Source organism: Paramacrobiotus metropolitanus, unplaced genomic scaffold (assembly GCF_019649055.1).
Source record: "Paramacrobiotus metropolitanus isolate TYO unplaced genomic scaffold, Prichtersi_v1.0 Parri_scaffold0000020, whole genome shotgun sequence".
In the NCBI taxonomy this organism is placed as follows: domain Eukaryota; kingdom Metazoa; phylum Tardigrada; class Eutardigrada; order Parachela; family Macrobiotidae; genus Paramacrobiotus; species Paramacrobiotus metropolitanus.
In genome coordinates this window covers 1299489-1324357 of record NW_026570240.1, presented here as the reverse complement: position 1 = coordinate 1324357, position 24869 = coordinate 1299489, and the positions used below count along the sequence as shown (strand labels likewise).

The 24869-nt window shown below is 40.2% G+C and overlaps 4 protein-coding genes and 1 non-coding gene across 5 annotated transcripts; 3 read left to right on the top strand and 2 right to left on the bottom strand.

Annotated features, from left to right (window-relative positions):
- The first annotated feature begins 908 nt into the window (after positions 1-908).
- On the top strand, positions 909-4224 carry LOC129586276 (GDP-L-fucose synthase-like). The gene is made up of 9 exons (XM_055479399.1): positions 909-1291; positions 1361-1475; positions 1530-1658; positions 1730-1803; positions 2126-2259; positions 3108-3239; positions 3309-3388; positions 3563-3662; positions 3847-4224. Exons 1-9 carry the CDS (start codon positions 1143-1145, stop codon positions 3900-3902), a joined length of 969 nt encoding a protein of 322 aa, XP_055335374.1. The 5' UTR covers positions 909-1142; the 3' UTR covers positions 3903-4224.
- On the bottom strand, positions 3850-13047 carry LOC129586275 (uncharacterized). Its single transcript, XM_055479398.1, is given in 11 exon segments — positions 3850-4228; positions 4296-4508; positions 4988-5194; positions 5390-5479; positions 5720-6093; positions 6165-6203; positions 6352-7026; positions 7029-7223; positions 7590-7694; positions 7697-8204; positions 12661-13047. Coding segments are annotated over 10 exon segments (2136 nt in total). The 5' UTR covers positions 7866-8204; positions 12661-13047; the 3' UTR covers positions 3850-4159.
- A 1374-nt stretch (positions 13048-14421) lies between these two features.
- Positions 14422-17536, bottom strand: LOC129586271 (uncharacterized). Its single transcript, XM_055479388.1, has 6 exons — positions 17340-17536; positions 16966-17255; positions 16307-16420; positions 15907-16076; positions 15301-15540; positions 14422-15102 (listed from the first exon to the last, which is right to left on the bottom strand). The coding sequence occupies exons 1-6, from the start codon at positions 17351-17353 to the stop codon at positions 14746-14748; spliced, it is 1185 nt and encodes a 394-aa protein (XP_055335363.1). The 5' UTR covers positions 17354-17536; the 3' UTR covers positions 14422-14745.
- Positions 17537-17959: 423 nt separating this feature from the next.
- Trnac-gca (transfer RNA cysteine (anticodon GCA)) lies at positions 17960-18031 on the top strand. Its single transcript has one exon. It is a non-coding gene; the product is annotated as a tRNA-Cys (tRNA).
- A 359-nt stretch (positions 18032-18390) lies between these two features.
- Positions 18391-23840, top strand: LOC129586272 (ufm1-specific protease 1-like). Its single transcript, XM_055479389.1, has 5 exons — positions 18391-18458; positions 18681-19084; positions 19325-19427; positions 19548-19624; positions 23492-23840. The coding sequence occupies exons 1-5, from the start codon at positions 18443-18445 to the stop codon at positions 23645-23647; spliced, it is 756 nt and encodes a 251-aa protein (XP_055335364.1). The 5' UTR covers positions 18391-18442; the 3' UTR covers positions 23648-23840.
- The last annotated feature ends 1029 nt before the right edge of the window (positions 23841-24869 follow it).

Here is a 24869-nt window from a genome sequence, read left to right as displayed (position 1 = left end):
GTGATGTAGTTCTGTAACCAATTAATGATATGTAATATCAACATGCAATATCATTGCGTGCCTATAGAACGATTAAACATTCCGTTATTTCAATAAAACAAAGTTTTCCTCTTTGCTTTTCACCCAGAGGTATGCCGGTAAACAATTTTATCCCTCGTCACAGACAGTAAGTGCGTGCAAGCTGCCGAGCGAAACTCATGTGCGCGAAACGAGAGATTTTCCTATGATCATGATAGAATTTGACAGTAGGGAGCTCGTTCTCGCCTTCAGATAGCTGCTAATTTTTCACGAGCTGCATGTGAATTGATACAATATTACTGCACAAGTACCGTATATTAATATGTGTATCAAACAGCCTGTTTGCGATATTGTACCACACCCATGGATTCTGTATATCCGTCGATTTGCAGTAAGTATGGTGGTACCATTTTTGCGTGTAAATTCGAGAAATCTCGGATCTGTCCAATATTTACTCAATTCCAGCATTCGACGGAACAAGTTGATATTCTAACAATCAGTTTTATATGTAAGGAAACCACGTTTTTGGGTACATTCAATACTTTTTGAGTATCGTAAATTTTACTCAGCCGAGCATCATAGTAAAGTTATTGCGGTAGTATTTTGTGTTCACTTATCGTTGTAAATTCTACTTTCTTGCGTCACTTTTTTATGATTTTATTGTGGCGACATTCAGTCTCCAAGATCATTCAGCCTGAGCTGTGCTGAATGCATGTGCAGCTGTGATCGTACTGCGTATTCCAGTGTACATGACCTTTGCATACTCTAGATAATGGTAGAAAGTAGAAACAAACAGGGGCCGGTCTTTTGTGTCATTCAGCCTGCCGCCATGGGGAGAAGGTTGAGATTGTAACTGAAAGCAGCCAACACAGATGGTGACAAACGTGGCCTGGTCTATTATTTTTTCAGAGTCGATAGGCGATACATGATGTTTAATATGTTTTGTTTCAGCTGCAGTACTGGTGCTTATTTAATTTTCATTTAAAACAATTTTTCCTTCAAGTTATTTGGGGATTGCAGAAGGTAGTCCTGGATCCCTGGTACAAGAGCTGTGCGAGGTGCCGTTCGCTCCTGTCACACGTACATTCTTGCGGCCAGTAATCTCTTTTATTTCTGATGCAAAAATGGCGAAGTCCTTGTCAAACGGAAAAAACATTATTTTGGTAACGGGTGGCAGTGGATTGGTTGGTCAGGCACTGAAGAAGATGGCTGCGGAAGAGAATCGCCAAGACGAGGAATGGTTCTTTGCAGCATCGAGCGACGCTGATCTGACGTGTGTGCTGCGTTTCTCAGCTTTAAGTCATTTCGCTGTGATTTTGACGGCGATGGTCATGCTTTGCAGGGATCGGGATCAAACACGCAAGCTCTTCGAAAAAGTCGGCCCTACGCACGTGATACATTTGGCCGCGATGGTCGGTGGACTGTTCAAGAACCTCAAGTACAATCTGGATTTTTATGTACGTGATGATTGTGTGTGTTGGTCGGTGAGGGTATATGTTGACGTTTTGCAGCGCAAGAATATCCTCATTAACGACAATGTCCTCCAAACATCGCACGAGCGAGGCGTGAAAAAAGTGGTGTCGTGTCTGTCCACCTGTATTTTCCCCGACAAAACGACGTACCCAATCAACGAAACAATGGTACCATATTAAAAAATATATATCTCCGCTGCGTGGTGAAGATGTTACTGTAATCTCCACGGTTTTGGCAGATTCATGATGGTCCTCCGCATTCCTCGAATTTCGGATATGCGTATGCGAAACGGATGATCGATGTGCAGAACAGGTGGGATGAGTGGTCAAATATAAAATGTGGCTTTTTTAATATTTGCGTATCTGTTAATGTTTGAACCAAGTGGTTGAATTTCCCTCAGATTAAAAAATAGTATTGTGTAAAATTGCTGCACTTTTCTTTTACTTGGCTCCGGAGGAGTTTGCTTGAGTTTTATTTTTAAAGTCTGGGACGCAAAAGAATGTGGCAAGTTTACATCCTTACTTAAACAGTATATATTTTTGCTGTATTTTAAAGTTGTTGGTGTTTATTTATATCTTTAATTAGGATACAATAAAGTTTTAATCCTTCCTAATGAAATTTGACTTACATTTAGAGCATATAATCAGCAATATGGAAGCAATTTTACTGCAATTATTCCCACGAATGTTTTCGGTCCACACGACAACTACAATTTGGAGGACAGTCACGTGATTCCAGGACTGATACACAAATGCTACATAGCGAAGCGTAAGATCACTGTACGATTAGTCTGCACGGAAAATTATTTTTTACGACATGACGGACATGAGGTCCACCGTTGAAGAGTGTTTTGGAGTGGTACAGAAGGCTTTGCAAGTTTACAAGTTCTGTGTTAAACTGAGGTGACTTTTATGCGTCCCGAGACTCCTGACAAACGGGGCGCATAAAATTTGGCTTTGCGCCCCGAATTTCCGTGTCTAGAAATGTCGCAGATTTTCTTTTTCCGGCGATTTTTTACTTTCATTTGGCTGTTTTTACTTATTTTTCCGAAGATCACATAAGGATAGAATTAGAGCAAAACTTCAGCTGGCCCGAACATACGACAGCTATAATGTGGCGTTTTCTTCCCACTTTATGTTAGCGCGAAACCGGGCTGTGTCTGTGGTATCCATTACGTTATACTCTATATTGTTTGACTAGGTGAAATCCCATAATTCACAAAAACTTTGGATGATACACTTTTCCCAAAAAGCAGAAATCTGGAGAAGCAGTGGGAAAGTTGCTGAGTTTACTGAGTTTTACTGTAAATATGACAATAGTGATAATTCTGCGTCCAAACACCTGGGGCATAAAGTCAAATTTTGTACGCCCGTACAACCAGGGCGCACAGGAAATCAGAAAATCGGCGCACGCACATCATCATCACTGCCATTTCGTAAAATTTAAAGATATTAACATTACGGCACATGAAACTAAAGCCTCGAGTTACTGTTGTTTTGCAAAATAAACACCAAATTTAGTCGGCTGCTGGTAGGATTAAAATGTCTTTTAGTTTTTGGGCTTTTGTTAGCTGATCGATTGATGCGATGTAATCCATGTGGATCCTTTTCGTTTAGGCGATGGAACTCCCCTGACAATCTGGGGAACGGGCAAACCCTTGCGGCAGTTCATCTATTCTGACGATTTGGCCCGCTTGATTATATGGACTTTGAGGGATTATCCAGAAATTGATCCAATAATATTATCTGGTTGGCAGCATTGCTTCTGCATGCGTCCGCATTGTATGGCATGTGTGCATTTTTAATTTTGCCTTGCAGTGGATGAGCAAGCTGAAATCAGCATTAAAGACGCCGCTGAAATGGTTGTGGCTGCCATGGACTTCAAAGGCCAAGTCATTGTGCGTGTAAAACACCTATGAGAGGAACTTATTTCTGGTAGCATGTAACCCGTAGAATTAACGGAAAGAAAACAATTTTTCGGCTCTTTCAACCGAAGCGTGCCTGTATTTTCTTTTATGGGAAGCATTGGCTGTTAGTAACTTCATTCTTACACACCTTTTTTTGTTTCTCAGTATGACTCAACCAAATCCGACGGGCAATTTAAAAAGACTGCCAGTAACGACAAATTGCGGAAATACTTGCCGAATTTTCAGTTCACTCAGATTGAAAAAGGTCTGTAAGACTGATCATTGGTTGACTTCTGTAGAGGTTTAGTACGTATTTACTAGGTCGAATAAGTGTTGTGAATTAAAGTGCGTATAACCGCGAGTTTCGCGTTGACAGCGTTTAGTCTTCAACAATATTGTAATAATATTAATTCTGGATTACATCTGCTTATGTGTGCTGGGTTTTTTAGCAATAAAGGAAAGTTGCGATTGGTTTGTGAAGAATTACGATGTTGCACGGAAATGAAGAGAAGGAGAACGGGAAGACCTGGGAATTGTCGTTATTGTGGAATTGCTTAGCTGAGCGTGAGGGGCTTTGATTTCGACGTCCAGTGCTAGTGCCGGTGGCTAACCAGTTTTGTGATCTTTCTGACTAATTTTTGTTATAACTTGATTGGTGTTTTTAATACAAAATACTGAAAGTGTACAACATGTTTAATGTGAGTCGATAAACATTCCATTTTTTTAAAATTTTATAGTACAGAAAATACTGAATATGGCTTTTCACGGGATTTGAGCTGAGTCGTTTGATTCACTGTCGGGCGAAACATAAATCACCGTATGAGAGACTTTCTGCGAAAGAAATGAAAAACGCCGGTATTAACTGCTATGGTGGAGCGTAACGGGAAATAGTGCTCACCTTGGTTGGCGCTCGGGACGATGTGGTTTCGGACATATTGCTGTATGTTCTGGAACGCGACACGCTTGTGGCGATGGATTCACGGGCATCTCCCGAAAGACGAGTGGGGGTCACGGCGAACACGCGGACACTTTCGACCGAACTGACTGAGCTGGCTCGTCTGCGCGGCGATGTCATGCCTGAGCGGATCTCGTTGAGCATATCTTCATCTTCCTGCAAGATTACCGACGGTGGTTAAATGACACCACTGTTTATAAACTGAATAATGGATGGCTATCAAGTGACAGGTGGAAAAAGCCATATTAAGTGTTTTGCACTTCCCAGAGGAAGGTGTAATTGGTTATAAAATGGATTTGCCAGTGTTTTGCACTGCGCCAAACGAAGCGTGAAAATTAACATTCAAAGCATTAGCGAATCTGAAATGGTTAACTGGCTTCATGACACTTCAGAAATTATGTACGGTGCTTAAGAGTATGATGTAATGGACTAACTACCTACGTGTTTGCCCTCGAGATACACTTAATAAGCGCTATTCCATCTTGCAATTTTTGCGAGAAAAAATAATGAAGTGTGTAACGAATAGGTGTTGCAAGTAAAAAGCTATTTAATTCCGCGCAATCCCATTCTTTCAAAGCATACGACAAGCCTATTAATTTGTTGATCCAGCTGTGACGTGTGTCCACAAATCTTACTTCAAAATCCATGGAGACGCCCTGAACAACGCTCTTCCTTCGGCGGGCCATCGAGATCATTTCCATGAGCTCCTCCTTCAGCGCTTCCACTCTGTTGGTTTGGTCAATGAGCTCATCGCTCTTGGCTTTGTCTTGGACGGATGCGGTGGATATCGCTAGCTGTGCTTCGAGAAGCGCACGTTGCACTTCGAGAATTCTGGTTCGCAGCTGCAAAAACCAACGGTTATCAAGCGCTATTCAAAAAACGTTGCCGATTTAGCTATTAAATATCGTATAGCTGCAGAAATTATCGGTAGGCGTAACAATCCAATACACAGATAGTCCATATAGATGGTTTACCAAATGCAGGGGCGTTCGCCTCAAGAACTGAGGAGGAGCACTTGAAGTTCAAAGGTCACTTACCACTTGAGGAGGCTCGCGGCTTTCCGAATGGCGCCGTTTAATTTCTCCTGGAGCACGTCTGTTGGCTAATAGTTCAGATAATTCTTTTATCTGCAATTACAGACCGTATACGCCAAACAGGCTAAAGGAATGACTTATAATATATCTTAATGATTTATTTGAATGGTCAGTCTTTTCAAGCTTCAATCAGACTTCATAAAATCTCTCAACATGTTGACAATATTCTGTTGACAATAGTTTCTGTTCTATGTAATTTATGTCAACAGAATTATTCTGCGTATCGTTAATCGCTCCAAATTATTAGGTAGTTTCAAAAACTGCAGTAATCACCTGACGAGAGAATTCTGTGGCAAGAATTTTGGCATCACATACATCAGGATCAGCGGCGATAGCCATGTACAATTTTTCCGCATATGTAAAAAATGTCACCGACAACAAATTCCGAGAGGTCATGGATGGAGGCCAAAAAAATAATGATTTAATAGGTTTTTGCTCTAAAAACAATTGAGCATCGGGTCCTGGTATATTAGCTATGGTACAGCAAGAGATGACCGAACGCGCCACAAGACTCCGCACAAACGCAATGGGAAATATATGGCCAAAAATCTGGATGATCCAGTACATGGAGGTAGTATTGCTAGTGTTTTTCATCTGATCTTCTTCTTGGCGAATCTTCCATAATCGAGGAATAGATCCAATTGTTCCTAATGTAACAGTTGATGTCATCAATAAAAATGTAATGTAGTCTTTTTTGTGAGCTGCTGCTGTTTTTTACCTGTTGGTAATTTTAGGTTGAGCAAGACAAATTGATTGCCTGAAAATGGATAATTAGTCAGTACTAATGTGACAGACAGTATGACATTTTTACGGAATATTAATAGTTCTAGCAAAATGTTTCTGGTTCAGTTTACGATGCGTGTCATGTTAATAATTTTGCGAAGCAGATATTTTTCAATTTTCACCCATATCGATGGCGTTCGTCACTGACGCTAACGGTCTGCGTAAATCCACCGGTATCGAAGCGTGAATGGCAGTAACCCGATGGACTCCATCGGCCACAAGCGACGATCGAATAGCTCCACTGAGGCAAGATAATAGAACATTGTGCAGAGCGTTGCGCGTTACCAGCGATATCCTGTCGATCACATCCAGCGACAATGGTGTTGACCAGAACATTTCCGCTTTTTTCGGCGCCGCCACTGCCACTTTATTCTGACTGCCAACCGTTCCGCCGATGCCGTAGAAGGGATTATGCACTTTATTCCAGTCGGCACGCGGTCGAAAGATCATTTTGTTAAAGAAGAATATACTGGCCATGACGACCGAGCGGATGGTGTTTATTGTGAAATTCAAGCCGCCAAATCGGCTTTTGATATGGTAAACATCCTGCGTTTTGTCGGTAATCGATCGACACAGGATCTTCACCAAGGAGATCCCATCCGTTAGCGACTGATGATAATGAAATAATAACACCGTATCGCCCTCCGACGTGTCGAAATCGGCCTTAACATGCAGCATCCATAGTGGTCGGTTAAGCGGCAAGGCGGTGCGGGATAACTCGGTCATGTAGGGCCGCAGCAGTTCATACGACGACACCTCGTCCGGAATGGGCACAATGTGCTTGCCGGCATCGAAATCCCGTCAAACACCCAGGCATTGACACCGGCGATCTTAATGATCTTCTGCATGAAACGTGGATACATGACGTTGTCATTATCATCCTTGGCCAGAATCACGCGATCCATAATTAAGTTTTTAATTTCCTGGAAGGACAGTCCATGCTGCACTGTTAATAGCGCGACGCTCACTGGTGATGCTTTGGGATCAGTTTGATCTAGCAAATTAGAAAAGCATGGTCCGATTACTACTTCTGCTGGTTCAGATGTGTTTTAATATTTTTACAAAGGCTACCAAGCAAATCACCAACCAAGCAAATGTGATTTGCTTTAACCATATAGATACAGTAAAGGAAGCAGTAAAGAAACAGCCAATATACAGGATATTCCTGCTGACGAAAGAAGTGTGTAATGTTACAAAAGCGTACTGGAAAATTTAGTCGTTACAAAACACACCTATCCGTAATTACCACTTTGCAAAAGCGATATTAATATTAATTTTGGTACTACAGTGTTTTGTCAATGTTAAAAGTAAAGATACTGCATGACACTGGATTTGTGTGCTATTTATACGTTAAACTTACCTAGCCATATAGCGTCAAGCGGCGATAATCGTTTGAATCCCGGATAGGCATCACGCAGAAAAGCCGCTATAAAAACATCAAGGCACCATCCGGCAAACAGTGACAGGGCAGCAGGATCACCAGCAGCAGCAGCGTGGGAACGAGGAGGACAAAGCCAAAAAACAATCCCAACAGTTCCTGCCACACCAGCCGCAGTATGGACCGCTGGGACGGATGCACTACGCGCTTCAAGGGCGGATTGACCGCTTGCGGTGCGGGCCGCGTCGGCGACGTCATGGGATACGACGTACAGGGGTACCTTTGGTCGGCAAACGAATCACACACGCCATCCTCGTTTTAGCGATATATATCCTCATTGGAGGGACATCACGACAACGTGTGCAACGGCAAGTTACGTTGTGTCCGTAGTAAGACGTGTACAGTATAGTGTGAGCAACATTCGAGGTGATGGTGCGCACTGGGATATTGCTGCATGCTGCTGGAAATCAGTGGAATGTAACCAAGTGGAATACTGCTTTCTTAAGGAAAGGCGGCACACGCATGTGCCGTGGCGCTGCACGATGAAGGGGTGTTATTGTGCGCGGCAGCTTAGAGCCTGGGTGTTTATTGGATGCCCTGTGAAACGGAACCAGAAAGAGGAATTAGCACATTAACGAGCAGGACGACTGTCAGAAATGATGAATAAGACGGTATGTTCGGCTGGTGATATTATGAATACGCTAAACGGAACTCCATTAATCCCTGTTAGGGAATATTTGTTGAACAAGACAGATACCGCTGTTTCGCGCGCGCCTGAACAGCAGCATTTCTGTTCCCACACGGTAAGATTAGCACTATCCGAAAGCGTTCTCACACATCACCGGGACTGATGCCGCCCTGTGTAAATGTGAATAACAGATGCTGCATGTAGTGTATAGTCCCTGCCACACGAGAATGGATGAGCACTGAGCACCAACAGACAAACCGTGCCCAGACAATCCAGCTGCTCGTGATCATGACATAATCACATTCCCGGGATACTCTTCCGGTTACAGTGTTACTACTTTAATAGTCTATTCCCTTAATATTTTATCTTACGTTTTTGTGATAATCATTATCCTTTTTCATTTTTTTTGTAAGAAGACACCGCTTACCAATATGTTTAGTAAATGTATGCGGTACTATATGTACACGAAAAGCATGGCTAAGTCGTGGAATTAAATACAAAAACTATCGACAAGCATTACGACCATTAAATTAAACAATGACATAGGTAAACTGTTAAATAAATTGACGGTTTAAATAAGTTGATTGCAGTTTTTCGAATTGCTTGCACGTTGGTAAAGCTTTTCGCATTCTGTTGTTATTATAATGCTTAGCTTTGCATCACTGTACAAATCTATAGAAGTACAGTAGATGGGTAATAATTATTATTATTGTCTAGATGGGTGTATTGTACTGTACATTTCAGTTATCAAGCAGTAATCATTATACTGCTGTATATATGAGTATCATTATTTACAGGCAAATTTTCGGGTAATTCAATCGCTGTGCAAACCATAAAAATAATCATGATCGTGCACAACATCTTGACCAATATTTTTTGAATATAATCAGTGAGAAATGAATCTATATCAATGCAAATCAACCGGTTTACAGTAGGAGAGAGCGTGTGAATTGCGTTTTTCGACTGACTGAAAGGCTTCCGCAATGCGATCTTCGGCACCACCCATGCAGAGCTGGCGCTGTGGGTGGAATTAATTGAAACTGGGAATGCCATCGCCCAAGATAATATGGAAAATTTACTATCCTGGAAACTGATTATTCAGAAGACTCTGCTACGAATACACGCCTCCATTTTGTACTTACTGATCATGAGAACCATGAGTGCTAGACGACTGTCTGTGCTAGACATCACTTAATAAAAAGTTTTGAATTCACAGTACATGTACTGTTTAATTATTCGTAAACAAGTAAGCAGACACTGATTGTGTTCAAAGAGTGGCAAATTCGGTAAGTACACCAGAAAAGAGCGCCTCGGTTTTTGCCGTTAGTTCCTCTTATCGATTGAACCCGGCACTATGGCACAGCCGGTTCTTGATGAAAGCAATTCATCAAACGAGTTGTTTCATTGCTTAAGTATCCTGTTAACATTTCAATGTGTTCTTCTGTACAGTGATTACATTTTTACATGATTTTCTCAAAATTGACGAAAGAAACACAGTGCAACATCTTTCTTTTTAAGACCATAACCTTTGACTGAAGGAATTCGTAGTGATTTCGTACTCAAAAAAGCCGATTCGAAACGTAAATACTATTATGTTTTCAATTTATGCGATGGTGACCCGTATATTTTCAGGTTATTCGATAGAATCAAGTTGTCATCGATCCAGTAGTGTAATAATGATTATGTTATCAAAATTGATCATCATAGTTTTTCCTGAGTGGAAGATTAGAAACTTACTAGCGCATCTTTATGTGAACCGTGAAAATGTACAAATGTTCAAGATTAATTCTAAAATATTAAGCTTTGCACGAATCGTTTTGTTATCCCTTAACTATCCGAATACAGCAGCATCGATGCTTGGTGTTAAATTATAAAGAAAATCTTCCTGTATCAGAGCAGTCTCTAGACAATAAGTTAGGGTTTTGACAGTAATTAGCGATCATCAACTCAAGCGGATCCGACTGGAATCCGCGGCTGCATTACACTTAATACGTAGGCGTAGCACTGATCAAAATGGCAAAATTGGAGATTTTCAGCCTCAGTTGGAGTAGATTACTCTTTCCACATCGTTCTTTCCGTAATAATTAGGATAATATAAAATTCTTAGCGGCTATTATGTTTCAGTACCATGTTATCTAGATCTGAGCTGCCTTATATTTGCATGCTTCGTGGCTTCGTATAACCGAAAATACGCGCAAACCTATCATTTTTAAGAGAAAGTATGCTATAGTTTCACTAATTGTGAGTTTTGTATTATTTGTTTAATACTTAATAATCATAAAATAATACAGCTAAGTAACAGCTGCTAACCTGTTCCACAGAAATTCGTTTGACCTAGTTTAATAACGATAAATGTATGGCTAATTTAATTATGATGCACAATCACTTGCCAAAGGCAAGTTTAAATGGATCTCATCTACATGTTTTTTACCCAAATTAATCAGATGGTTAATATTACAAGCACTTGAGAATACGCCATACACCAATTTTCCCGGGACGCTCTCGTTGTCAGGAAGACGGGGTTGTTCCTTGGCGGAAGACTGCAGCAAACCGAGTTCATTCATAAACCAAGTTTGATTGATTTTTAACGATGTTTAGGCATTAACGCATCTAATAATGTCACTTGTCCCTTGTGCTTGTCTGCTAGCGCGCATACTTGACAGAATCGTGGGTACATAAAATATGAGACACTGGTCCAAAACTGTCTCTGGCAGTGTTATCACATATAGATATACTTATCCTACTGACTAGGTATATCGGGCAACGGAAACGGGAGCATATGGCAGTCGATTATGGTACAGTAAAACTGCCGTGCGACAGGCCTCGCAGGAATTTATCACCGTACATTATTGCCCAAGAAATTATTAGCAGTTTTACGTTTCGCCTTTATATGAAGAATTTTAAAGTTTATGTTAAAAGCGAGTAAAAACATAAATCTCAGAATTCCTGAAAAGCATAAATCTCAGAATTCACTTTTGTTAACGCTAACACCGTTGGTATTGGCTCGTTCCTTGTACAGTTAAGCGTGCTGTATTCATGCTGTACTACTATATAGCGCGGTTTTTGCTCGACAGGTATGCATGCATGCAATTGCACCTATACAGAGTATGATGCTTCCGAGATGGCTGTTAATTTGTTATTACTTTGGGTATACAATTAATATATTGCAATGTTACACTTGCGAAGTCGATAATGCATTAGCATCATGTCAATGCAAATTATAAAAGACACATCTTTGCAAATGCGCTGGCGTGGGAGAATCATTTTCATTACTTCCGGTAATGGATTCAAAAGGAAATGGCACATACCGTGCGGCTTATTTCCTTCTAGACCTCCATGCCAGGTAGAGAGCAATGTTGCCATAATAATTCCGGAAGCAGATTCGAGAAGTGGATGTGAGATGGAGTTTTGTAGAAGCAGAACCATTATTTGATATGTATGCAGCACATTGAATGTACGAGTAGTATCCCGATCACAGCATTAACAGCGCTGCAATAAGTGCCGACAAAATCGATTTCCTTGCTGACTGCACGCTAGCAGCAGCCGTGAACACCTTCAAAGTCTATTTCACCCATACTATCGCAAGCGTTTTTTTGCGGAAATTCTTTCTCTGGGGAATTATGATATACTTTTTAATAAAAAAATCGGTTAGTAAGAGTAATTCAAATGTAATCAAACCTTAAAGAAAGTTTAACTGTGATAAGCAAGGCACTGTAAACCGGAAAAGCAGTGCAGATACAGCTGCTTACTGGGTCGCTATTCGCGAACAATTGGAGAATTTTTATTGGCGGCAGCAATAAGCAATAATCGAAAAATCCCAATACACGTCAAATCTAGGATTAAATAGTTAAATCAACAAAAAAGGGTAGGAAGTTTTCTGCACTCATTACAAAATTCTTGCATAGAGAATGCGAATAATTTATCTGTGCGTGCTGCCGAGTCACAATAGTCACTTGTCAGTTTGATTCTGTGCTGCTAGTGTTTGTTAACTTATTGTTAATAACACTGGTGTCATTCAGGATACAATACAAAAGTCGTAAAATAATACGTATATATTTTATAAGGCAGTACAAGTATGTTTTCTAACCGTGGCTTTCTGAGTTAATACTGGAAATGCCCTTCATTCAGCCATTTTTGTGCAGATTGTATACTGGATACTCGCCGACGCGATGCAAAGACGATATACGACAAATTTCTGTTCAGCCAAAATAAAAGTAGACTACACTTTCAAAAGCAGAAAAATTAACAATGCCCACATGCCTTGCTAAGCGGCACTTTGGTTAATACTTTGGCTAATACAGCAAAAATGTACCATAATATTCAATTGATAGACCAGTAGCTACAGGGCGATAAAATTATACTTACTGTATTTCCCATCCGCGGAAGATCGTGGAAAAGGCGCAGTTAATCAAAAAGTCGAGGAACGCATTTATTCGATGATATGGTGAATAAATGTGATAAACGACAAAATAGGATCACTTCGCTATCTGCATAAAACCATTACGGCAACGAAGTCAGTATAAAACATTCGTTCACCGGCTTTTGTGACAAGAAGCAGTGTCTTATTCATTGGCTTCGGGATTAAATGTTTATACGGCATGATGTACTGCTGGCGTCTAGCTAACATTCTCCCTCCCTCCTGCATGTATGGATGGATATATGCATAGTAGACCTTCGAGGATTGCAAAGGAAGATGAATGAATCTATCGATTATTTTAGCTATTTAGGCGTGGCGGCCCGCAAATAGCTGTCGAGACTCACCAATCTGGAGAAAATCTTCACATCAAGCGTCTCACACTTAAAAACGTATATTTTTGCCTTGGTAATTTCCACATTATCCCCACACATACGGGTGCAATCACGATGCAAAATGAGCAGCCAGAAGTCGGTTTATAGCCAGCATAGCTATTTGTACGTACGAGTACTTCCCGTGCAAGTACAATATGAGAGCGTATTGAAATCAGACAGTCATGTTTCCAGAACTCACTGGATGCGGCCGGCATACTTATAACTCCAAGTCAATATTTAATGTTATACAGGTTTGTATTATGTTTTAGCGGTTGCAAGTCAAAAAGATACATCTGATGGCATCATTCATTCTTTCCCGAAGATACATCAACGGTATCGAATTTCTTCGCTTTCTGTCTTTCTCCAGCATGTACGGCTATTTGTTTATGATAAAAATAAAAAGCAAGCATTAGGATCAAGTTTCATGTTTTGCGCTACACGTCCGTTCAGATTCTAATTCTACCCTTGTGTGCGGTAATGTGCGTAATTCTATTAACGTTGCTGTTGCCCATAATTAAGAACAAACCGAAGAATATGCATGTTGACTTCCTGTAAATACTGGACAGCTCTACTTTGACAGAGCAGTGCGTAGGAGAAGATCAAGTACCACTTCTCAAAATTTTAATAATTCAAAAAGAGAGCATAAGCTAAAGTGCTAGCTAAAACCGTTTCGTACTAAAAAAATAAAAAAACAGGATACAGAAGCGTATACGTTGCACGTAAAAATAAATCTTTCATGAGAGATATTCGATTCATATGCGCAGCATGGGTAAATATGGTCGCTGGTTGTAATCGCTCCCGTATGAAAAATTAGATAGATTAATCGAAAATTAGTTTATGGGTTCACCGATATTGTGGATTCATCATTCAGGTCAGTTATTTTTAAGTAGCCTTTTCAACGTCTCGATCCATTGTGATATTGTCGACTGCTACGCTATGTCGAATTAAAACATATATATAAATATATATATATACTGTGTCGCCAGATTCACCAGTACCACATGAACTGGAAAAATAAATCACATATTAGTACTTCCAGAGTTACTTCAGTCAGTTCAGTGCTTGTAATGTAGAACTTCTCATGTACATGTTATTAACTACTAACTAGTAAGCGTTAACCAATACGTTTTTGTCAAATGTTCACACTTATATTAGCATGAACAATTATACTTTAGCCGATCGCCTACCGATGTTCTAATATAATGGTTTTTCGGGAGTGGATAAACTGCGATTTCTCAAAGGTCAAGGACAGATCCATATTGAGCTTACCTATACCATTAGGTAGGTGTTAGTTGGACTCGCGCATGCACACATCGAAATCACAAAACTTGGACAGTGCCATTGTTTACGAATCTTTATAACAGGCTCACGGAATTAAGAACGAAAGCCGGAAATTTGTAATACTACCATAAGTTAGACAAAATGCCGAGCTGTAAAAGGTCATCTGCAGAATACCATGGAGCAGAACTAAAAGATAAAAACATAAACAGGATTAATAAGTCTACGCCCCTACCAACTTTCCTCTACTCAATTCCGTTTAACCAAACAAAAACAGAAATTTTTAACATCGGATAACAGCCCAGAAATATACTCATAAAAACTGATAGATTAAATTTTGTACCCCTGACAATTTACTGCCCGGTCAATTTATCCACCGGCCAGTCAAATCATTTCAAAGTCACCGGCATCGGATGTGGTAGCAGCGCTGAAATATTCCAATTTCAGCACTTCACCAGCGGTCCAGCGACGAGCAGACTGATACTGGAATAGATTCTGCAGAATTCCCAGCTCTTCTTCGTTCATGGAGGGCACCTTCTCTCGCAAACGATTTGTGGAATAATGTCGCAGACTCTGGATTATTGGCTTAATTTTTTGGTACATGTCCGGCCAACTGTCCGCTGTTGGGACACCCAGTGTCGCAAAAATCATGTCCACCTGCTCATCGTGATCTTTTCCAGGAAAGAGGGCATGACGTTCCTTAATTTCAGCAAATATAGTGCCGATGCTCCACATGTCAACCTACAAAGCCGAACTGTTTTGTGCAAAAGTCTCACGTTACAGTAATGCCAAACAATGCAACGCCTGCAGCTTTCTGAATTAAAGAACGGCCTTAAAGTACTCGTACTATAGTAATGCGACATTAGTATATTCCCTTGCTCTCGGGTTTGTAAAAGATACAACAGCGGTGACAATCATGAAAATTATCTGTTCTCTTACGCGCATCGTGGTAATCTTGCAAGCCAGTAAAACTTCCGGAGCGCGATACCAACGGGTACCAAAATTTTCTGCTCGGGGCAGAACAGGAAAAGTCATGAACTTGCTCAATCCGAAATCGGCAATTTTAGCACGCCATCCGTTGTTCGTATCTATGAGAATATTGCGCGGTTTCATGTCCCGGTGAGCGATCCCACGGCCGTGCAAGTGCTCAGTGCCGACCAAGATGTCCTTCATTATAGACTGCAACAAATTCATTTTCGTTAAAGCCAAATTCCAAAATGCTGATACTGATCTACCTATCTTCAAAAGAGATGATTCCTTCAAGGAACAATACTATTATTACCGACATGATGTTATTCTGGGTGGTTCTGAATATGATTATCTGCTCCAGCGCTAATACTAACGTCACAATTGCGGTTACATATACCTATGCAGCAGCCAACATCGGCGACGAAATAGCGGGAATCTGACAGAGATACAGGGAGTTTACTCAGAATAAATAGAAAGTACACATTAAGCGCATTACAAAACCTGCTCTTGTGAATAGCTATTAATTCCTACTGCCAAAGCTTAAATTCCTACTGTCAGCTTAAAGGTCAAAATTACCTTGATCAAATAGTTTGGTAGAACTCTGTTTTCCGCGCGGTGTTTTTTGATAAACTGCGACAAGTCTGTCTCCAAATACTCGAGAACCATAACGGTGGTTTTCGGCAGGAAGTACCAGCAGAGTATTCGAACAATGTTGTCGTGGGATCCGGCAGCGCGCAGTAATCCCACTGAAATTAAGATGATACCAGGTGACGCCGCGCAGTATGTAAGATTAAAACAAGAGTCATTTCTTTTGAGGTAGCTATCCCTAAATAAATTCAACCAACCATCAAACTTCTTAATACTACAAAAACGAGATTTAACTATTTATCATCACCACATCAATATATTTTTGTTAAATCGTGTATCAACACAACATTTACTAATCAATAAGCATAGCGAACGAACACTTCACAACCTTCACGTAGTGTTGCTTGAGAAAGGCTGTCATCCTCCGCGCTGTTCATGTATTTCAACGCAACCGTCTGCTTTGTTTTCAAGTCCACTCCCTTGTACACACTTCCGTATCCACCTAAACGGAAATAGACTGAGTTCAGCAATACTTTTGCACCACGGTAGTCGTTCACTACAACTATCGTGATGCTACTGGAAGTAACTCTGCGACAGAATTGTAATCAAGGTTAATTAGAAAATAACCCAAAATCGGATTGGACTGAATTGGACTAAGGCCAAAATATCCAATATGAATGAGTTCCTGCGTGAAAAGAACCCAAATCAAACCAGAACCCAACAAGTGCCACTGCATCTGGGAGCGATTACAACAATCGTCGACTGCCTATTTTAGAATTACAGGACCTACTGTAACTGGTTAAAACATCCGTAAACTGTGAAAGGTACAAAAACAACCAACCGTGTTTTTCAGGCTAAATTCGCAAATAACAAAAGCTTGCTAGTTTACACGGCTACAATCAGTTGAAAGGAACTTTACGTACATAGCTCATCGTCCGATCATGAGGTATAACAGATGCACTTGTACTGACCATCGTTCAATGTCGAAAAAGTTACATTTGATCCAAATAAATGTCTCGTAAACAGATGAACGCTTCGTAAAACTACCTTCTGCGATAAGCTCCTTGCGCTCAAACCGTCCAACATTCGGGCCCGGAGGATATCCCAGACTAACAGAATTCTTGTAGTCTTTCAACGGCATGCGACGAGAATGCTTTTCACGAACAATTTCTCCAGCGAGAGTGCACCCATGTTGTGCATCACCGAACTGTACTTCGTAAGGGTTTGGTTTCGGCCGCACGGAAGACCGCAGCGCGACTCTAGGGTCACCATTACCAGCCTGCATGTGCGTGGCAGACTTCGGCCGTAATCCACGCTGATTATGAGACTGCGCTTTCCTGCAATTTTTCCATTTTCAAGTTTTAACAAAGTTAGTCATGATTTACGAATGGGGATGCGAACCAATGAAGCAGTGGCATTACCTTTCCATTTTCATGAATACAATCAATTTAAGGGGCCATGTTCACTATTTCACTAAGATAACAAGATTTCAAGACCCAGTCCCCGCTGGAGAATTGTCAAAAAACTGTCGACTGAAAATGCAGCCTTTCGGGAAATGGTGCCTTGATTTGCATTTTGCACCATTTCCGCATTGATTCCACAGAACGTTGGTCCACTGTTCGTTTGCCGAGCCGAAAACTGGCTGTAGCACCGAAAGCTGACCGCTTGCGCTTCACCGATTGGCGGTTGGGCAATCGGTGAGTCACCATGACTAACAATAGACCGTGCAGCCATACACATGTCCTGTGACTGTAGCTTCTGTGCATTCTCCAATGGGTGCAATCTGATCAATCTTCAATTCTGTGCAATTCTGTTGGCAACTCTCCAAGATATTCGAAGAAAAGGTCTCGTCTCGAACTTATTCCAGTTACAGTACTTGTCAGTTATTATCGTTGCGTTTGTAATAACGATTTAGGAACAATAGACACACGTAAACTTGCAGATTTACTTAGGTTCAGTTTACTTCACTAGAGCATGGACTTTTCTTTAGCGCGTCAAAATGCCTTTAATTGAATAACAAAATCATCATAAATGTCGGTCAGGGGATTTAGCTCAGTGGTAGAGCATTCGACTGCAGATCGAGAGGTCACCGGTTCAATCCCGGTAGTCCCCTTTTTGCGTCTATTTTTTTTAATTTATTTTATGGCTATCATAAAAAATAAACGCTGTTCTTCGAACAATGTGATACTTGAAAAATATTTAAAATTAGATTAATCATTAGAATTCTCTTTCTCGAGCGGATAGTAACAATAGCTGAGAAAATGTGCAGTAGGTACATACTACATCTTATTTTTAATTAAAGCGTGTCTGTAACTCGGTAATATGTTACGTCTTAACGGTCTTATGAATGTAATTTTAAATTTAATGTTAAATAATACGATCATACGAGCATTAATTTATTTGCAACGGTGCCAAAAAAGATCTCGGGATCTTTTCGTTGGTGTCATGTACAAGTAGAGTACAGCAGTATGTAGGAGCAACGAGACTCTTCGCATTCGCACTACTCGTACACATTATTATACAAATGCAATTTATTTCAAGTATGTATTATAATTTATATACTTGTTATAATTATAGATATGCAAGTACAAACAGACAAACTCGCATTTGTTTGGGCATTCCGCTTTAGGATCCACTCTCTGTTCGTGAAATTAATACGACTTATCATAATATTATTTAGTAATACGTAGTTCATCAAGCTCAAGGTACTGTTTGTTCTCAGTGTTAAGTGACCTAATGTTCTTCCTGATTATTTCGTGCAGTTGTTCCCATGAAATCTAATCGTGAAAATTCAAATCGGTGCGACGCTTCCGTGGAAAAAGAATATGATTGTTCGCCAAATTACAGTTTAATTCGCAACATTCATGTCGGTTTCCCATCGCCAGCTGCAAGCTCGGCGGTCTCGTTGGTTCGCGATGATTATCGATATTTCCACTATTTGTGTGATTCCTTTGACGATCGAAATTGGGGCTGTGGATATCGTGTGCTGCAGACATTGTCTTCATGGATTGATCCTGAATCGTCACCGCTTAGTTTACGGGAAATGATCGTGGTTTTGAGTGAAATGGAAACTGGGATTTCGAAGTCCGCTCTTGATAACCATCATGTCGAAAATCCATGGATTGGGACGTTCGAGGGATTTCTTATCTTGGACCGCGTGTACGATGTGTGTTGGTAGTAAGTGGTGAAACATGTGGGCAGTTTAATTAACATGCTGCGTGCTTGCTTGCAATTTCCGTTCAGTGTATAACTGGTCTTACTTTCGCTGCTACAATTGTATTTGACGTTTATTGTGATAATGGTGTAGTCACTATAGTACAATTTTTGGAAAACCGGATCGTCATTTTTGATCTGCAGATACGGTAAATGGAAATTAGTAAGACTAAGCATGTGTGGAAATACGTAGGTTTCGTGTCGGATTGATTTCATCAAAAGTCCCAAAGAATTTGAGGAGCATACTCCACTTATTTACAAACATTTTGCGGAATCTGGAGCACCGATATTTATGGGTTTGTTTCACTGTGTAATCTGTATTATTATATTTATTCACTGCCATCGCTCTCGTGGTGCGTGTGTTTCATTTTTGGACATCTTTAATTCTGACGTTATGAAAGTTACGTTCGTTTTAGGAGGCGATCAAGACTGCTATGGAAAGTGTGTTCTCGGGATCTGCCTTGTTGACAAGGAACATCATTTGCTAATTTTAGTAAGTTGCGTTTAGTTTCAATTTAATTCGTTTGGTTTGAAACTTGAATAACATATTATACTTCGTATAGCTGTTTTGTTGTCTCGCGCTAATGATGCTTGATAAAATAGGCTTGATAAAATGGCTTGATAAAATTCGAGGCTTGATAAAATGTAAGCGGAAAGATCATACCATCCTCGGTACTATATCGTTTCGAAGATTTATAGATGCTTCAGTAGTTTGAGTTATTTTTAAATGATGGTTATATTTTCGGTTTTGATTCATGGCTTAATAGCTTGCACGAACGTAACATGTATTGTACCTGTTTTAGTTAATAATTTGAATTCATATGATTTTGAGTTTTGGTTTCATTTACTTTTTATAATGAAGTCTTTTTTGTTTTCCGAACCGTGAGGTCGCAATTTCCTTATGTACTTGTACTTGTACTCGTAGTGCTGCTTTTATTGATAGTGACTTGCAAATGTTGTTTCTAGAACTAGAATACTTCATTTTGCACAGTTGCGGTTTCAGTTACAGCAATTACAGTTATAATAACGCAAAGCACGAACAGTTAAGAGAATGGGAACATTACGTAAATTCCGGAACATTGCAAAAATCAATACACTTTTGTAATTTCTTAACCCACCAAAGTCAGCTACCAGAAGGAGTATGAATATCAATCTGAAAATTGGTGGTTCTTAATGAAATAATTCAATTAAGAAAAATTAATTTTTTGGGAATTTTCGTGACCATAGGTCAAGCTAGGCGATAGCCTGCCAAACTGACAGGGATGGGCATCCTGCCATTTGGCAGGTGAGCCGCCGGAATTTATAGGAAATGATGGGGTGTTAGCACTGAAGAGCACGACCACTTAAACGAAGCGCTTTGAAAAGCTCTACATTCGCCAGATACTGTTATGGTCATCAAAATGACCAGTGGTCAACAATTAATAAAATTGCAAAAAATGCATTTGTGAGCAGCCGTAGCCTCTCAAAGACGGAAAATCCACTTTGTCTACATAACGCACATGATAAAATCACGCTAGGTCAAACAAAAACAACAGAACGCATCATTATAACTAAATATGCGGTGTTTGTCGCTTATGTCGCCGCTATACTGCATGTTGGTTGTACTGCAGACTGCAATACGTAACGATGTTACTGTCGCTTTATATTTTGAGTTTTCTTTTGGTGAACATTTTAGTGATTAAAGGGTACAACTAGAAAATGTCTAAGCAGTCCAGAAGTTGTCCAAGCCGAAAACTACAGCGACAACTACTTCCATTGCATACTTACAGTATACGCGGTATGGCATATCGGCACCGGCTCTACCGGCATGGTCATTTCCGCTATCTACAGTTTTAGCTCAGCAACTCACCGAAGCTGCAAAGCGTCGGAACGTGCACGAGATTAGAAAAGGTGCTGTTTCACTTCAGCTTTACATAATTTGCGTTCCCATTCATTCAAATCTTACCATTACATCATGCCCCGAACTTGGTCAAGTGTATAAAGCATTGATTTCTTGTCCATATTTACGGTTTTATAGAACAATCGTCTGAATTATGATGAACCCGAACAGCAAACATCATCCGTGTAGCGATGTGTATTTGTACTTACGGTTTACTGTTTATTAAAAATAATTGCCCAAATTTTCCCATAAAAAGTAAGGATTTTTTTAATTTTTTTATTTTACTGACCACTGGTCACTTTAAAATAACCATTAAAACACTAAGCATTGTATTATTCTTTTTGGTCGATTTTTTAATTCCTTGTGCGGCTTTTTATCAAGTATCTGAGATTTTATATAGATTTTATAGTTTTATTGTTTAGGTAACATCATGCCCATCCCTGTCAAACATGGCAGGGAATTTTCTAATGACCCTATTTGTCCACTGTCCACTAATTTTTCAAACCGTTTGCCACTTCTGGAATGTGTGCCACAGAATCAGCTTGGGTGAATTATTTGTAAATTATTGGGTGCTGGGACGGCTGCAGAGGCAGCAAGACCTCCGCGAACCTCAAAAGTGTCATGTTGCTCATCTTTGACCAGTGGTCGTGTGCCCCAGACGTGCTTCATCTGATGACAGAATTTTTTATAACGACCACTAACATCCCTGCTGTGAAATAAAATTGCTGAAAGCGATCTTAATACATTGTGGATTGCTACAGAAAAAGTCCGTCACCCTGCCATTTGACAGGGATGGACGGGAACGGGTTAATATGATTATCTTTACTTTCCTACTCGTGCGGGCTGCGGTGGTAGTTACATGAATATTATCTGTGCCAGGATTTCGGCCGCTCTCCCAGTGAACCCAGCTATCTAACCGCCGCTATCTAACCCAGTGATCACAGGTTCTACTTCCAAATTTGCTGTTTTAAAAGGCAACAGAATGCCCTTAATGCGGGGAAGCCGAGAAGGTTACTAGACTGATTAGTTTTTGTCACCTGATGCCGCTAACTGTAATTCTGTAAGCCCAATGGTAACTCCACAGCCTGTTACCATGTATATATATCATAGGGTAGCATGGGCAGATTTGTTACAGTACCACGGGCTTATTAGTTTTTGCACTGCCTAAACCTGTTGCATTAAAAAGTTCTGATGACCGTTTTGACGATATCCCGACCGTTAAATACATGAAAGTTAGAACCAATCCGAGTTGAGTGACTATCATGTGGAAGTGCAAGTGCCGAAACCCTGGAACAGATGGATATATTATTATTATTATTATTACGGCACAAGAGCAGACAACCCCAAAGGGACTTCAAGTCTGGTCGAACAAAAAACATTTGAGCGCTAATGTAAGTATTTAAGACAGATCGACAGATTTGAGTAGGAATTTAAAGGCAGGTACAGAACTTGCATCAAGAATTTTAGGGTTAACAGCAATAATTTTATCAAGCAGACGCTTTAATCGAAATTCCATAGTCGCCTCTCCAATAACTCTCCTTGCCCGTGCAGCGTCGACTCTTGCCGGTTTTCGTAAATTGTAGTGCATGGTGTTGTCTTTCACTTTGATCATGTCCAGGAGGTAAGCGGGAAGCGAAAACTGACTCTTGTTCCAGATCTTGTACAGCCACACCGCATTGCTCTGACGCCATCGGTCGAATATGTGAGGGATACCCAACTTCTGATACAGTTCCGGAGTAACCGGCATCTTGTAATCAGTGATGGTTTTCAGAGCTTTACGTTGTAGTCCGGCTAGCTTGTTGCGCTCAGTCGAAGACTGGACTTGCGCATAATTACCAAATTAATATAATAATGGACTTGCGCATAATTACCAAATTAATTACTGTAATGATAGACCAAATATGGTTAAACTAAAGCATCCATGGTGTGCGTAGTGTTCAAGACTCTGTAAAGTTAAAAGTAATTCTGCATCGAATTTTAAACCGCGCCTGTAAAGGACTGTGTGATAATCTAGTTCCTTTTAAACCGAAATGCTTCTGTTCTCACAAAGTGCTAAAATGACAATTGTGGTGGTGTGGTTTAGTGTTGTTTTAACGGTAAAGATATCACTAGTCTTAATTAAGCCAGTTAAAGCCAGTATTCATCCGTGCTCGGCTTGCTATGATTGTTTATTTTATGCTCGTATCATCGTTTGCTGACTTGTGGGTCGCTGAAAAATACGTTTGGGAATTTTTGTACGTCAAACTGCATATGAGTTTTCGATTTATAATAATTAATCATAAGCGAAGTCTCGTACTGCAGGATCGTAGTTATAGACTTATAGGCTTTAATGATGAACTCGTGAGTCGTGCGCAAGCTGATGCGATACCTATAACCAGTGAGTGGGTGCTGTTGGTAAATCCAGTTTTTGTTAGTAAAAATTAAGGTTGACATGCTTTGCTTTTATGTATAAACGATAAAATGTGGTTTGGGTGAATTTAGGACCCCCATTTCGTGGGTATCTTGGATAACAAGGAGGAAGCATACCGCAAAGGATGTCTCACATGGACTCCCGTGAAAGAATTTTTGAGGGAGTCTATTTATAATTTATTAATGCCGCTGTCCCACGGTCAGATGAAATTTCGCCCTGCAAGATGAGAACTATATCGAAAAACATTGGCATTATTAACAGAAATATTGCTAAACGAGATGCTGAGATTTGAACATGATTGTGGAAAAAGACATTGTCAATTTTTGTAATGTAAACAAATTTTTGCCGATTGTATATGACCTGTTGTGTTTAATGCGATGAATGGAGGTTGGGAAAAGCTTTAAATTAAATGAACGGCATTTACAAACCAGAATGCGGGCTGCATTGTACTGAGGGTTATGCAGCCATGTCCAGTTTGTGAGAAATTGATATTTAATCGGTGCAGGAATATTTAGTTTTTCAAATACAGTATTTTCTTAGACAAGCACAACATTCAGTCATACCATGAATTCGGCTGACTTGTGAACCAGGATTTCAACATCCTATGACACAGGACAATGTTAAATCTATGCCCGACATTAATTTTGGCTTTTGACAACTGTTGATACACCTAGATGCAGAGTCAGAAACTGCATTCCCTTTATACAAAATTAAACTTTAAGATTTTGCTATTAGTTCGCGCCGTAATCCATCGAAAACGTGCCAGGAGTATTCGACAACCATTTTACTGACAGAATAAATAGTTTTCAGGAATAGGGAATCAGCTTCATTATTTTTGCTGGCAAAGCGCCCGCGAGCAACTTCCTGGTTCGGGATGAACTTTTCTTCCTCGCCTGGTTCGCGCCATGGAGCGTCAAGTGTGCTATAACTTTGGTTTGTGGGAGTACGAAGGTCGCTTTAGTTTCTTTCAGGAGAATTCACACGAGTATGGTTCATGCGCGTCTTCCTTTTTATTATTTTTCTACATCCGTCCATCCGCAGGTGGCCACCAAAGTATGGCATCGTTTTCCATAAAAAAATGCGGGTCGTATTTTTTCCACTGTGAGCATGTAGATTTGAGTGGAATTTAAAGTGGAATAAAGAATAATCGGTTACCAATCATGAATCGATAGCGAGTTGTTCAACTGCGATTAAGGTTTACAGACTTCAATATAACAAAGGGCATTTCCAAATTACAGAGGAAACATTATTTTAACTGTCACAGCATACGATCTGTAGTCCGTAAGTACAACAACAACTAGCCGCATAAAGCAATCGCAAAGTACCGGCTGTGTTTTTACATAAGGTTATTAAATTCGATCAGCCGATTAAGTGCGTCCAGTTTCTGGGAAAACTTACAAATCTGCTTTTGGGCAGATAAGAGTCACAAACATTCAGTGCAACGATCCC

Coding starts and splice junctions, on each gene's coding strand:
- LOC129586272 (XM_055479389.1), top strand. Junction 19,428..19,547: donor TGGAGCACCGATATTTATGG/GTTTGTTTCACT, acceptor CGTTCGTTTTAG/GAGGCGATCAAGACTGCTAT. Junction 19,625..23,491: donor AACATCATTTGCTAATTTTA/GTAAGTTGCGTT, acceptor GGGTGAATTTAG/GACCCCCATTTCGTGGGTAT.
- LOC129586276 (XM_055479399.1), top strand. CDS start 1,143: ATGGCGAAGTCCTTGTCAAACGGAAAAAACATTATTTTGGTAACGGGT. Junction 2,260..3,107: donor CAAATGCTACATAGCGAAGC/GTAAGATCACTG, acceptor CTTTTCGTTTAG/GCGATGGAACTCCCCTGACA. Junction 3,240..3,308: donor TGATCCAATAATATTATCTG/GTTGGCAGCATT, acceptor TTTGCCTTGCAG/TGGATGAGCAAGCTGAAATC.
- LOC129586271 (XM_055479388.1), bottom strand. Junction 16,077..16,306: donor TCAAGCAACACTACGTGAAG/GTTGTGAAGTGT, acceptor TCTTAATTTCAG/TGGGATTACTGCGCGCTGCC. Junction 15,103..15,300: donor GCAAGATTACCACGATGCGC/GTAAGAGAACAG, acceptor TCGGCTTTGTAG/GTTGACATGTGGAGCATCGG.